Source organism: Pempheris klunzingeri, chromosome 24, assembly GCF_042242105.1.
Source record: "Pempheris klunzingeri isolate RE-2024b chromosome 24, fPemKlu1.hap1, whole genome shotgun sequence".
Classification (NCBI taxonomy): domain Eukaryota; kingdom Metazoa; phylum Chordata; class Actinopteri; order Acropomatiformes; family Pempheridae; genus Pempheris; species Pempheris klunzingeri.
The window spans coordinates 579,595-594,729 of NC_092035.1; the positions used below are offsets into that span (position 1 = coordinate 579,595).

Genomic DNA, 15,135 nt, shown 5'->3' on the forward strand with positions numbered 1-15,135 from the left:
AAATATCTTTACAATCTCTACAAACACAGAAGAAGAACTGAGCATCTAAACTTGTGTGTTTAGTGTTTTATGTTGAAAATGGAACCAGCTCATCAGTTTCCTGTTATGTTTTTAGGCGTGTTGCTTCTGTTCGATGAAATAAAAACTAAACTGTCCGTAAAACCTTTAAAATAATGTGTGAAAGGTGTTTTGGACGTGTGGTGCGTGGAGGCTGCGGTTCCTTCCTCGTCCTGCAGGTGGCGCTGCAGCTGTAGGGATGAAAACTCTATGAAACTGAGCCTTTAAGTCTTTTATTTTGGAAGTTACTTCCTCCTTCAGGAAAAAGTTTTACTGCACTTTACATTTAACAAACAAAACAAAACAAGCTGTTTAATAATGTATTCATATGAATTACAATAAAACTTTATTGATACCTTGGTGAAATAAAGCAGTTTATAAAGTAACTAAATCTTTTAATTTGAAAGCTACTTCCTCCTTCTACACCAAACCTCAGAGGAAATGTAGCACATTTTACTGCACTACGTTTACCTGACGGCTTCGGTCACTTTACACATCATTAAAACAAACCAATTAATAATGTGAACTAAGATAAAACTTTATTGATCCCTCAGTGAAATCAATCGGTTTATTGATCCTTTGATTCTAAAACTGATCGTCTTCTCGTTCACTAAACAAAGTACGTGAGAGCTTGTTGACACTTTATTTTATTTTTACAGTGATGAAAACAACAAACGTGACGATAAAAAACAATCTTCATCTTCATCCTGAAACACGCCCTCCTCCTCCTCCTCTTCCTCCTCCTCCTCCTCCTCCTCCTCCTCTTCCTCTTCAGGTTTTTATTAAACACAAATTAAAGCTGTTTTTTGTTCATTCTCTGTAAAAAAAACGTAGACATCATGTGTGTGAGTGTGTGTGTGTGTGTGTGTGTGTGTGTGTGTGAGTGTGTGTGTGTGTGTGAGTGTGTGTGTGTGTGTGTGAGTGTGTGTGTGTGTGAGTGTGTGTGTGTGTGAGTGTGTGTGTGTGTGTGTGTGTGTGTGTGTGAGTGTGTGTGTGTGTGTGTGAGTGTGTGTGTGTGAGTGTGTGTGTGTGTGTGTGTGAGTGTGTGTGTGTGTGAGTGTGTGTGTGTGTGAGTGTGTGTGTGTGTGTGAGTGTGTGTGTGTGTGTGTGAGTGTGTGTGTGTGTGTGTGTGTGTCTTTGTATATTTATGGGAACAAACTTTGTGTTTTTCACCTGTTTGAGAGCTCAGACTTGGTTTAAGGTTTGAGGAAGGAACACTTAACACGACTTAGTGACCCCACAAAGATAGAAAGACAAGAATGTGTGTGTGTGTGTGTGTGTGTGTGTGTGTGTGTGTGTGTGTGTGTGTGTGTGTGTGTGTTCATATCAGTCCCGTGTGTGTGTGTGTGTGTGTGATTGTGTGAGTGTGTGTGTGTGTGTGATTGTGTGAGTGTGTGTGTGTGATTGTGTGAGTGTGTGTGAGTGTGTGAGTGTGTGTGTGTGTGTGTGTGTTCATATCAGTCCCGTGTGTGTGTGTCGTCCTTCTCTGCAGGGAGGATCTCTGTTTTCCTCGTTTGGCTGCTCACCAGCTTCCTGAAAACACACACACACACACACACACACAGACACACACACACACACACACACACACTGAATGACTGACCTGCCTGTTAATGTGTGTGTGCAGAGTCGTTAATCTTTGGTTTTGAAACGTGTTACTAACTGACGTTATGAAGACGAACAGATAAAATCAGGACGTGCAGCCTGTGAAACACTTCAGAGATCGATGAGCCGATCGATCGATGAGACAAACTGATAAAACAGCTGACCGAGCGAATGTGTTTTTCTCACCGCGTCCACATGAGGGCGCCCGCGTGCGAGCGCGGCCGAGGCTGCCGGACGCAGTCCTCCACCGAATCGGGAAGCGGGACGCCGCTGGTCTCCGGCAGCAGCAGGCAAAGGCCGCAGCCCATGATCGGTCCGCTGCTGTACACGACCATGGCGGCCAATGAGATCGCTCCGTTTGGGTTGGGGGGGACGAGGGAGTTCACCAGACAGCCGAGCCGGAAGCACAAGTTGACCACGGACACACAGCGCTGTCTGGATTATACCGTTAGCATTAGCTATCACCAGGTAAACCTCTGGGTGTGTGCTAGCGTGTAGTTTAGCGTGTGTGTTAGCCTGTGTGTTAGTGTGTTAGCGTTTGTGTTAGCCTGTGTGTTAGTGTGTTAGCATGTATATTAGCGTGTAGTTTAGCGTGTGTTAGCCTGCGTGTTAGCATGTGTGTTAGCGTGTATGTTAATGTGTGTTAGCCTGTGTGTTAGCATGTGTGTTAGTGTGTATGTTAGCATGTGTGTTAGTGTATTAGCATGTATGTTAATGTGTGTTAGCCTGTGTGTTAGCATGTGTGTTAGTGTGTGTGTTAACATGTGTGTTAGTGTTAGCGTGTGTTAGTGTGTGTTAACATGTGTGTTAGCGTGTATGTTAGCGTGTATGTTAGCATGTGTGTTAGCCTGTGTGTTAGCCTGTGTGTTAACATGTGTGTTAGTGTTAGCGTGTATGTTAGTGTGTGTGTTAACATGTGTGTTAGCATGTGTGTTAGCCTGTGTGTTAACATGTGTGTTAGTGTTAGCGTGTATGTTAGCATGTGTGTTAGCATGTGTGTTAGTGTTAGCGTGTATGTTAGTGTGTGTGTTAACATGTGTGTTAGCATGTGTGTTAGCGTGTATGTTAGCATGTGTGTTAGCCTGTGTGTTAGCATGTACCTGACCACCGTGGGAAACAGCTCGATGCTGTACAGGATGGAGATGAAGACGGCGGCCAGGATGCAGAGTTTTCCCAGCAGAGCCAGACTCATCACCAGCACCGGCTCAGCTGCAGACAGTCAATACAATGAATGATCGTAGACCAGGAAGACGTGCCGTTAGCTTGCCAACACAAAGATCCTTTAGCTGTCCCTGTCCCTCCTCATCTGGAGTGACGCTACGTGACTGCTATCGTTGACTAGCATGTGAGTAAGCCTGGAGATCAGGACATTATTGATGCTAAACGCAGACTAAGCTAATCCAGAGGAGGGGTTTCTGATCTGAGTAGCACCTGACGCTGCACCTTATCCCCTGGAGTACGACTATAATCAATCATGTTCAGGACGGCTCAGTCCAGATTAAGAGAACAGAAACAGACTAAAGGACAGAAGAAGGTGGTAAAACAGCTTTATGCTGATGATGCACTTCCGTCTATCCCCAAAGTTTAGTTCAACTACAGGAACCAGAGCACAATAATCCAAATGCTTCCTTAAACTAAGAATTAGAAAATAATCTAGTAGTACCAGCAGTGTTATGTAATATGACATCATCATCATTACAGCCGATGACACGGGTGTTTCATCACCTCACCGTTGTATCTGGACAGCAGCAACGACAGGAAGCAGGCCGCACCGCTCAGGAACAGAGCGAGCATGCTGATTGGCCGGCGTCCCAGCCGAGCCAACGGGACGAGCAGGCAGGGGGCCTCTGATAGGCCGGAGAAGAACTGGGCGGAGTAAACGCCGACGCCAAACGAGCCGATGTTCATGCAGATGCCGTAGTAGGTCAAGGCTGACGCTGCACTGAGGGACGGGACGACAAACAGGTGGAACTGTTACTGTCCATATCATCAATAATCCAAGATATCTGTGGATTATTGGAATATCTGTTTACTTCAGCGCTGAAACCAAAACTACAAGAGTTTTAAGCTCAATAAATAATTATTGTTACATTGAAGAGTCTGACAAACTGTGGACTGTTATTACGACTCGACTTGTTCCGCTGTTAGACAGGAAGTACTTAGACAGGAAGTGGTTACACAGGAAGTACTTAGACAGGAAGTACTTAGACAGGAAGTGGTTAGCCAGGAAGTACTTAGACAGGAAGTGGTTACACAGGAAGTAGTTAGACAGGAAGTAGTTAGCCAGGAAGTACTTAGACAGGAAGTGGTTAGACAGGAAGTGGTTAGATAGGATAGGAAGTACTTAGACAGGAAGTGGTTACACAGGAAGTAGTTAGACAGGAAGTAGTTAGCCAGGAAGTATTTAGACAGGAAGTACTTAGACAGGAAGTGGTTAGACAGGAAGTGGTTTGACAGGAAGTACTTAGACAGGAAGTACTTAGACAGGAAGTGGTTAGACAGGAAGTACTTAGACAGGAAGTGGTTTGACAGGAAGTACTTAGACAGGAAGTTGTCGATCCACATGTGACGGTTACTTCTATCTTTTGCTAGCAGATTTGATTAGCATGTTGTAAACTGTTAAAAGTATGTTGATGTAGAACACGTTTACTTCTTGAGTTTATTGTGGAAAATGTTTTATATGACGACTCATTATTGCAACTGCTAAGTCTAAGATAACATGTTATGCTAATACTTACCTCACACCTACCTGTTAGCATAATAGCTGGTTGGTAGCTTAGCATCAATAGCATTTTTGCTAACATTGTGATTCTTCCTTATTTGTTCCAACGGTTAGCCTCATTAGCTATATTCACCTAGCCTAGCGTTAGCATCGCACAGCCTCTATTTTGTGTTTCTTTGTTTCACAGCGCTTCAAGTAAACCTCAGTACAGATTCCTTTTCTCCTCGAGTTATCTGAGTCCATGTTTAGCTTGGTCCAGGAATATCTGGTGCGACCAGGACAACAGTGTCCATCGTTCTGACTGTTACAACACAGGCTGTAAAAGGGTCAAAGATCCCGACTGATGGCCACAGATGATCTTCTACAGACGTGAGTGTGTGACTGTCACCTTCAACCCTCTGAGCCAAACTCACTTCTTCTAAATTGGTCACTTATTCCTCCTTTTTCTTGAGCTGCCTTCTGGTTACAATTCTTTTTTATTTTGAGAAAAATGTTGTGAAGTTGTTATATGATGAGAGTTTGTCACAGTATTACAAGAAATATTTAATTTCCTAACTTTTAACATTTAATCACTGCTTTTCTCAATGTAGTCTGGTGAAGCCAGAATGAGTGAGGAAAGGCTTCAGACTGGGCAACATGGAGGAAACACAGGAATCAGACATGTTGTTCATCAGAGGAGACTAAAGAGAGACAGAGAACATGTTGATCCAGAACAACAGTGGATCTAAAGAGAGACAGAGAACATGTTGATCCAGAACAACAGTGGATCTAAAGAGAGACAGAGAACATGTTGATCCAGAACAACAGTGGATCAAAGATCTGATCTGGAGCTCAGAGGTCAGTGATTATAATCTAAAACAAGACAAAGGTCTTTGTTGTTGTTATCTACCTGTGAGAACACAGAGGTGTGCTGGGGGGGGGCAGTACCTCAGGTAGCTCATGATGAACAGCCGCTGCAGGACAGTGGGGTGTCTCAGATGGATGATGTCACTGGGGGCGTGGCCTCCAGGACGGAGCTCCTTCTGAGCCTCGGTGGCTTTCTGCAGGTCGGACCAGGCCGAGTCCAGCAGCTGCACACACACACACACTCTGTTACCTCACTGACACTGTGTGTGTGTGTGTGTGTGTGTGCTCAAGGTGAAGGACAGGTGTTTACCACGTCCAGACACTGTTTATCTGCTGGGCTGTTGTCACGGTAACCATCCAGAACATCCGTCTTCCGCCTTAACAACAACCAGCGAGGAGACTCTGGGATGGAGCTGGAGACAGAAACACACCCTGATGAATACCTCTAAAGACAGGTGGACAGGCAGACAGGTGGACAGGCAGACAGGTGGACAGGTAGACAGGTGGACAGGTAGACAGGCGGACAGGTGGACAGGTAGACAGGCAGACAGGTGGACAGGTGGACAGGTAGACAGGTGGACAGGTAGACAGGTGGACAGGTAGACAGGCGGACAGGTAGACAGGTGGACAGGTGGACAGGCGGACAGGTGGACAGGTGGACAGGCGGACAGGTGGACAGGTAGACAGGCGGACAGGCGGACAGGTGGACAGGCGGACAGGTGGACAGGTAGACAGGTGGACAGGTAGACAGGCGGACAGGCGGACAGGTAGACAGGCGGACAGGTGGACAGGTGGACAGGCGGACAGGTGGACAGGTAGACAGGTGGACAGGTAGACAGGCGGACAGGTAGACAGGTGGACAGGTGGACAGGCGGACAGGTAGACAGGCGGACAGGTAGACAGGTGGACAGGTGGACAGGCGGACAGGTGGACAGGTGGACAGGTGGACAGGCGGACAGGTGGACAGGCGGACAGGTAGACAGGTGGACAGGCGGACAGGTGGACAGGCGGACAGGCGGACAGGTAGACAGGTAGACAGGTGGACAGGTGGACAGGCGGACAGGCGGACAGGCGGACAGGCGGACAGGCGGACAGGCGGACAGGCGGACAGGTAGACAGGTGGACAGGTGGACAGGTGGACAGGCGGACAGGCGGACAGGCGGACAGGCGGACAGGCGGACAGGCGGACAGGTAGACAGGCGGACAGGTAGACAGGCGGACAGGCGGACAGGCGGACAGGTGGACAGGCGGACAGGTGGACAGGCGGACAGGCGGACAGGTGGACAGGTAGACAGGTGGACAGGTGGACAGGCGGACAGGTGGACAGGTAGACAGGCGGACAGGTGGACAGGCGGACAGGTAGACAGGTGGACAGGTGGGTGTACCTACAGGTAGAGCGGCAGACAGACGAGCTGAGGCAGAGCCAGCGACAGGTGTAGCTGTCTCCAGGTGGGGCTGAGCCAGGCCAGCGGGGCTCCGCCCATCGTCCCCAGACTGAAGCAGAATGGCAGGAAGGCCGGCGGCCAGAGGCGAGCGGCGGGGGGCGTCCACTCCACGGCTGCAACACAAACACAAACACAGAAAGGTTAGCTCAGCACAGGTGTGCAGAATCACCTGTGACGGGAATCCAGACTGTCACCTCCCACCAGTCTGAGAACAGAAACTACAACTTGTGGCACTTTTAGACGTTTTTTTAGTTGACCCTTCGCTAAGCCCCTCCCACTGTCCAATCCTACGTTAGCAACCGTAACTAAGCGCGAGAGGCCTGACACGCTCGCCGGAAACACAAACAGAAAGTCTGTTCCACCTGAAACCATCACAAGTCAACAAGAACACCTTCGTTAGCTCGAACACACCTGCCTAAAAAATACATAACTTGTATTCAGCTGCCTTTGTTTGCTAACATTAGCTAGCTTAGCGATTGTTAGCACACAGCTAACGTTAGCAAACAAAGGCAGCTGAATGACGTTATTACTTAGAAGCTACTTATATTTTAGGTAGTTGTGTGCTAGCTTAGCATTAAATGGCTAACGGACTGCACTTGTATAGCGCACTCTCTCTCTGGTTTCTGGTTCTCTCTCGTCCAGTCTCACCTCATTTTACCGTCCGGCTCTCATCCTCTAAAATCATTTCCCGGTTTCTGCCTGCCTGAACGCAGCAATCAGCGAAGGGTCAGCTGACCGCTCGGCCGTGACGCCGCCGAACCACAACACAAGAACATACTGAGAAAGACGACAACAAAACAGGAGCCGACTTTAAAGGAAGTGCTGCGGCTCAGAGTCTCCGCAGGGCGCCATGACGCCAGCGATCTGTGGGTCAGATGGTCACATTCCTGCTCCCCACAGGATGAATCCTCAGACTTTAGTCTCACCGCTGATGTCTCCTCTCCTTAAACCCCGAGGCCCTGAGGCCACTATGAACCGGCTGCCCGGGGCCCAGCGGGGGTCGGGACGCCGCTGGAGGCCGTCCCTCCTCATCAGCGTTCGGCCTCGTCAGCAGCCCTTCATCTGGGACACGTGCTCTTCACCAGCCGTGTGTGAGCGCGTCCCACCGCGGTCCAATCAGACTCAGCGCACAGTCGGTCAACCACGAGGAGGAGGAGGAGGAGGGGGGGTGGGGGGGTGAGGGAGGGGAGGAGGAGGAGTAGTGTGCATGGAGATGTGGTTGTGATGTAACTGTGATATCGCTATGATGTAATTTTGATGTAGTTGTGTTGTAATTTAGCGATGATGTCACTGCAATCCTGTGATGTCACTGCGATGTTGTGATGTCGCTATGATGTAATTTTGATGTAGTTGTGATGTCACTGAGTTATTGCTTAGCTGTAATTTAGCGCTGATGTCACTGTGATGCAATGATGTCACTGTGATGTCGCTGTGATGTCACTGTCACGTCGCTGTGATGTCACTGTGATGTTGATATGTTGTCGCTGTGATGTCACTATGATGTCACTGTTATGTCGCTGTGATGTTGCTGTGATGTCACTGTGATGTCACTGTGATGTTGATATGATGTCGCTGTGATGTCACTATGATGTCACTGTTATGTCGCTGTGATGTTACTGTGATGTCACTGTGATGTCACTGTGATGTGATGTCGCTGTGATGTTACTGTGATGTCACTGTGATGTTGATATGTTGTCGCTGTGATGTCACTATGATGTCACTGTTATGTCGCTGTGATGTTGCTGTGATGTCACTGTGATGTGGTCGTTACCGAGGCTGAAGGAGCAGATGTTGATGCAGCAGCAGCAGACGCCCGTCAGGCAGCGAATGGCGAGGAAGAGGAGCGGCTGAGGAAGGACGGCGGGGACGAGGCCGCACACGGCCTGAACGCACACACACACCAACAGCACCGGACGCTTCCCATACCTACACACACACACACACACACACACACACACACACACACACACAGTATGACAGTAAAGTGAACTGAAGGTACTCAGCAGTGTGTATCGTGTCTGTGTCGGTGTGGTTTGGTGTTACCGGTCTGACATGGCTCCTCCTACCAGAGATCCCAGCAGCATGCCGACCATGTAGAGAGTCTGACCGTAGGACAACCAGTCTGTCCAACCACACACTGACTGACACACACACACACACACACACACACACACACACATAAATGACCAAAGACACTGTTAACAACAAACACTTGACGTCCTCTGGACCCCACCGGCCCCAAGATGGCAGCTACACGCTAGCTAACAAATAACAACATGTTAGCTAGCAAATAACAACACGTTAGCTAGCAAATAACAACAAGTTAGCTAACAAATAACATGTTAGCTAACAAATAACAACATGTTAGCTAACAAATAACATGTTAGCTAGCAAATAACAACATGTTAGCTAACAAATAACAACACGTTAGCTAACAAATAACATGTTAGCTAACAAATAACACGTTAGCTAGCAAATCACCGCACAGTAGCTAACCTATAACACCATGTTAGCTAACAAATCATGACACGTTAGCTAAGAAATAACACGTTAGCTAGCAAATCACAGCACAGTAGCTAACAAATCATGTTAGCTAATAAATTACAACATGTTAGCTAACAAATTCTGACATGTTAGCTAACAAATCACTTCCTGCTACTTCATGTCACTTCATGACTCTTTCGGTTGAGTTATGCTAGCAGCTCGCTTCCTATCTTCGTGCTAAGCTAGGCTAACAGGTCACGGACCTGTCTGTAGTTGACAGTGACTCAGATAGCTAACCAGAGGAGCAGCAGGACTGTTGATCCATTAACAGGCTCAAGTTGCTCATTAATACCGCCGGAGTTAACCGACACGTTTGACTGTTGGTGAGGCGTGTTTCTGACTGAACACATGCTAACACACGTGCTAACACGCGTGCTAACACACATGCTAACACGCATGCTAAGCTAGCTCTGAAATATGACTCAAAGATTTGACGAATATCAGAGAAAGTTTTCATCACTGACGTCTCGGTTCCCGCTCTCCGTGCTCCAATCAGCGTCGCTCTCCGGACCTCCCGCGGCCTCTGATTGGTTGCCCGTCCCGTTACCATGGCGACACGTGGCCGCGACGACGGCGGCGGTGAAAATGTCGAGGAAGAAGAGGAAGGAGGTGAAGAAGAAGACCAGGGAGAGGCGCCAGTAGACGGACAGCTGCAGCGGGGACATCCCGGCCCTGCCTCCGTCCGGGGGGGCAGAGAATCTTAGAGTCGCTCGGAGGTGGAGGGGGGGCCGCCTGCTCAGGAGCTCCCCATGCTGCCGCCACAGGTCCTCACAAGCCGGTCGGGTCTCCGGTGGAGCGGCTGCTGCTCCGGGACAGTCCGGGATAGTCTGGGATAGTCCGGGACAGTCTGGGATAGTCTGGGATAGTCCGGGACAGTCCGGGACAGTGTCTGACCGCACTGACCGCAGCACGGCTGCACTTTTACAGTGAACTTTCATCCAGCGGCTCCCTCCCCCTCCCTCCCCCTTCCTCCCCCTGGAGGGACCGACGGGCTGCAGCCAGGCCGCACAGCGACACCCAGCGGCCGCCCCGTGCACTGCAGCCCCGGTAGTAAAGGAGGAAGGAGACGAGGAAGGAAGGGAAGGAAATGAGGACACAGACGGAGGAAGAAGAAGGTACTTTTCACAGGTGATGTTTCTTCATTGTCCTTAAATTGAACTAAACGGTGGATTAAACGTTTTAAAAAGTCTTAAATCATCCTGCTGACACGTGCAGCGCAGGAGGGAGAATAAAATATCTGAGATTAAAAAGTGAAATAAAATCCATCCATTGACGATATGATCAATACAGAAATAGGGTTTTAATCTTGGAAGCTCTGGATTATTGCTGATGTAGATGATAAGGACTAAAGCAGGGAATGAGATGAAACAGATTATTACACAAACAGGTTCACAGTTTCAAAGTGAATTTATTGGATAAAAAACAGTAAATACATGAATATTCTAGAAATACAGAGTGAACTACATTATTCTGACGGGAAACAATTAAAAACTGCGACACATTAAAGGCCATCTGACGCATTTAAAACAAAATATAGAAAAAGCATTTCAGACACCACAAAACGTCCTCATGAAGCTACAGACGGTTTAAATGTTCCTTAAATACACAGACAGGATTTTTACTTCCTGTTCTGATAATTAGATCTTAGCCAATCAAGCTAAAGCTGTAAAATACTTTTTGTCTTCCTTCATCCTTTTAAAAACAACCTACAGATTCCTTCACACGTCTTCATCCGTCCCTCCGTCTCTCTTCCCTCCAGCTCAGCCTTCTGACATCACTTCATCTGACCATGTCCCATCATGCTTTGCTGCCGGCGGCTCGGTGAACTTCCGTCACCACCGTGGACATGGCGGAGAGGGGCGTGGAGTAGGTGGACGCCATGTTCTGTAAGCCGGCCATCAGACAGCGCCAGCTGAAGCACAGCGCCTTCCTGATGTTCTGCAGGGAGGAAGAACCACGTTAAAGCATCATCACAGGGTTCCTCGTCTGGCGTCCTGCCGTCTGACCTCCACAGGTGAGTTAATGCATGACGCACAGACGGAGAGAGGGAGAGAAAGTCAGCAAGGACGCTGGACTTCCTGTTAAACTCAAAGTGTGAGTCTGTTTCTTATTGGTTGTACTTTACTATGAAGATTAGCCCAGTTAGCACAAGCATTACCCTCAGTTAGCACAAGCACTAGTCCCAGTTAGCACAAGCACTAGCCCAGTTAGCACAAGCATTAGCCTCAGTTAGCACAAGCATTACCCTCAGTTAGCACAAGCATTACCCTCAGTTAGCACAAGCACTAGCCCAGTTAGCACAAGCATTAGCCTCAGTTAGCACAAGCATTAGCCCCAGTTAGCACAAGCACTAGCCTCAGTTAGCACAAGCACTAGCCCAGTTAGCACAAGCATTAGCCTCAGTTAGCACAAGCATTAGCCCAGTTAGCACAAGCATTAGCCTCAGTTAGCACAAGCATTAGCCCCAGTTAGCACAAGCACTAGCCTCAGTTAGCACAAGCACTAGCCCCAGTTAGCACAAGCACTAGCCCCAGTTAGCACAAGCACTAGCCTCAGTTAGCACAAGCATTAGCCTCAGTTAGCACAAGCATTAGCCTCAGTTAGCACAAGCATTATTTAATTTTTAATTTTTTTATTTTTTAACTGTCTGTTTTAATTGTAGCACTTTGAGATCTGTACCGTCAAATGTAAGCCCCAGTTAGCACAAGTAAGCTAACTGAATGTTAGCATGTTAGCATCGTCACTGTTAGCACATGAAGACTCTTTGTGTTACAGGTTAAACAGACGTGATCGAGCAGGTTAATCCTGGTTCAACCCCCCAGGTGTGTCCTACAGCCACAGGTAACTGAACCCTTTGCAGTTCTCTGTGTTCCTCATATCAGGCCCATAAAGTCAGCGTGTTGGGGTCAAAGGTCAAACTGGCTCAGCTGAGTCAATGTTTAACAGCAGAGTTCAACAGGGTGGGCCAGTCTTTAACTTTAGCTGCAGGCTGCTAAAGAGAAACACTCTTCTTTTGTGGAAACACTTCATTTAAACTACCTGACCTCTTATGGAGCTCAGCTTTCATGGTGCAGTGAATCCTGAGACATGACTGAATAAAACCTCACTAAGAAAGAGGAACGGGTGAATTCAAATTGTTAGCTTGGGATGGTTGACTTTGACTCGCTGCACCAGACTCGATACAAAAAAAGACTGATTTAAAGGTGGACTCTGGGCTCTATTTCGACATATTCTTGTGTTTTAATGAGTGGTAGGTACAAAAAGTATTGGAATTGGTCCATTAGATCACCTCAGTGTGTGACAGCATCATGGAAAGGATCCCTACAGAGAGAGACCTGGAAGATCCTTTTGGTTTAACCACAAACAGCACACACACCAGACTACATTCACTAAAACAGGGATTTTAGAGAACAGGACACAGGAGCTGCTGCTCTGCTGCTGCTACTAAAATATTGTTTGAAATGCGAACTAACCCTTTAAAACACCAAAGTCACACAATAACACAAACTAACTAACTAACCTACTAACTAACTAACTAACTAACTAGTAGAACAGCAGCTCCTGTGTTCTTTGGTGTCTTTGAGGAGCAGCTAGTTTGTGGTGTTTTTATTAACATTTCTAGTTTCTCCTGTGAGGCTTTAATTCCTGTTGTCATATATTATATTATTATTGCTTCCATGTTGTGTTATTTTATTTATTACATTGAAAAAGATAGATGAGCTTAAACTTCAACTGTAACTTGAAATGGTAAATAGTAATGTATTTATTTAGCATTATTATATTATTTAGGATTATCTCTAGAGTCTATTTTTAAATTATTAAATTATTATTATTATTGCTATATTTATATTTTCACTTTTATAGATTTTTTATTTATATAGAAATCACTTATTTATATTTTACTTACTTCAGTAAGTAAGTTTCAGTTTCATGGTTTGATATTTAAATTAAATTGTTTTGTGTATTTTGATATTTATTAGATTATTCATTTAGATTTCTCGTTTAATTTATCATTTTATTATTTAATAGAATTATTTATCATCATTTATGATTTAGTTACATTTCTTTGGGAAGTAGTATTTATTTATATTTTATCAATAATATAATAATAATTCTATGTTTGATATGAGCTGGTATTAATTCTTGTTTTATTTGTGTTCTTCATGTTTTTTCTCCGTCCACTTGTTTTGCTGATATTTATCGATTATTGATTAACAGAACTCATCAAACAAAAACAAAATGTCTGAGGTCAAAGGTCATCGTCTGTCCTTACCTTCCTGTACTTCTTGTACCTCCTCTTCTTCTTCCTCTTCTTCTCCTCCTTCCTGATCGTCCTCTCCTCCGGCGTCTCCTCCTCCTCCTCCTCGATCAGCGGCTCGTATCGATCCGGCAGGATGGAGAAATAAACTTCTTTGGAGGTTTTCTGCTGCTTCTTCCCCTCCGGCGGGGCCTCGTCCTCCCGCCGCTGCTCCTGCGCTCCCATCCCTCGTTCCTCCTCCTCCTCCTCCTCTTGGTCGGACTGACTCTCTCCTCCTCGGACCTCCTGGTTTTCGGGCAGGAGGACCTTTGGAGCGAGGAGGAGTCAGACTTTATGAGTGGCCTGCAGCTCGGCGCAGACAGGAAACACTAAAAGCAGGATTAGAAGAAGAATGTGCAGCTTTCTCTTCTTCTGCTGCCTCAAGTTAGAAACAGCAGTTTGTGTTTTCTCCTCCAGTTTGACTCTCTGCTGTTTGTTCTACAGAATAAACACTCAAAGTCAACACCGACTAGAAAAACACGTCACGGACAAACGGGGGGGGGGGGATGTTTCCTGACCGACGTCACACATGAAGACTTGACGTGACGTTAATGAGTTCGATTAAAGCGTCATAAAGTCACAGGAAGTGATCGACACACAAAGAAAGAAAAGAAAACTGTGTCTCTCAGAAGATAAGTGAGATAAAGAAAAGTACAGATACTGGAGAAAAGTACTAAAGTACTAAAGTAAAGTACTGTCCACCCCTGGTCGTCATGGTAACGCTGATAAACACGTTGTGAGATCTTTGGTTAGGTTTAGGCACCGAAAGTACATGGTGACGTTGGTTTGGGTTAGAATGAGAAAGTTAGTTACGATAGTATAATATAATATAATATAATATAATATAATATAATGTGATGTGATGTGATGTGATGTGATGTAGTGTAGTGTAGTGTAGTGTAGTATAGTATAGTATAGTATAGTATAGTATAGTATAGTATAGTATAGTATAGTATAGTATAGTATAATATAGTATAGTATAGTATAGTATAGTATAGTATAGTATAATATAGTATAATATAATATAATATAATATAATATAGTATAGTATAGTATAGTATAGTATAATATAATATAATATAATATAGTATAGTATAGTATAGTATAGTATAGTATAGTATAGTATAGTATAATATAATATAATATAGTATAGTATAGTATAGTATAGTATAATATAATATAATATAATATAATATAGTATAGTATAGTATAGTATAGTATAGTATAGTATAGTATAGTATAGTATAATATAGTATAGTATAGTATAGTATAGTATAGTATAGTATAATATAATATAATATAGTATAGTATAGTATAGTATAGTATAGTATAATATAATATAATATAGTATAGTATAGTATAGTATAGTATAGTATAGTATAGTATAGTATAGTATAATATAATATAATATAATATAATATAATATAATATAGTATAGTATAGTATAGTATAATATAATATAATATAATATAGTATAGTATAGTATAATACTGTATAATACTGTTGTAACTGATGTGAAGTGAAGTACGTTAAGTTCAAATACGTAAACATTAATTATGTAATGTAACTTTCTTCGGTAAGTTAAGTCACATACATAAGTTAAAATCAGTCAACATGAA

At 45.1% G+C, this 15,135-nt stretch overlaps 2 protein-coding genes across 3 annotated transcripts; both read right to left on the reverse strand.

Annotated features, from left to right (window-relative positions):
* Nucleotides 1-274: 274 nt before the first annotated feature.
* Nucleotides 275-9,884, reverse strand: LOC139223700 (solute carrier family 22 member 6). 2 transcript variants are annotated; one of them, XM_070855677.1, is made up of 10 exons: nt 9,684-9,884; nt 8,719-8,816; nt 8,447-8,601; nt 6,620-6,788; nt 5,544-5,643; nt 5,312-5,454; nt 3,393-3,604; nt 2,763-2,871; nt 1,849-2,097; nt 275-1,590 (listed from the first exon to the last, which is right to left on the reverse strand). In XM_070855677.1, exons 1-10 carry the CDS (start codon nt 9,882-9,884, stop codon nt 1,515-1,517), a joined length of 1,512 nt encoding a protein of 503 aa, XP_070711778.1. In that variant the 3' UTR covers nt 275-1,514. The 2 variants fall into 2 exon arrangements, with proteins under 2 accessions (XP_070711778.1, XP_070711777.1); XM_070855676.1 differs by having other exon boundaries at nt 5,541-5,643.
* Nucleotides 9,885-10,686: 802 nt separating this feature from the next.
* Nucleotides 10,687-13,741, reverse strand: LOC139223855 (required for drug-induced death protein 1). Its single transcript, XM_070855859.1, has 2 exons — nt 13,493-13,741; nt 10,687-11,157 (listed from the first exon to the last, which is right to left on the reverse strand). Exons 1-2 carry the CDS (start codon nt 13,700-13,702, stop codon nt 11,017-11,019), a joined length of 351 nt encoding a protein of 116 aa, XP_070711960.1. The 5' UTR covers nt 13,703-13,741; the 3' UTR covers nt 10,687-11,016.
* Between the last annotated feature and the right edge of the window lie 1,394 nt (nt 13,742-15,135).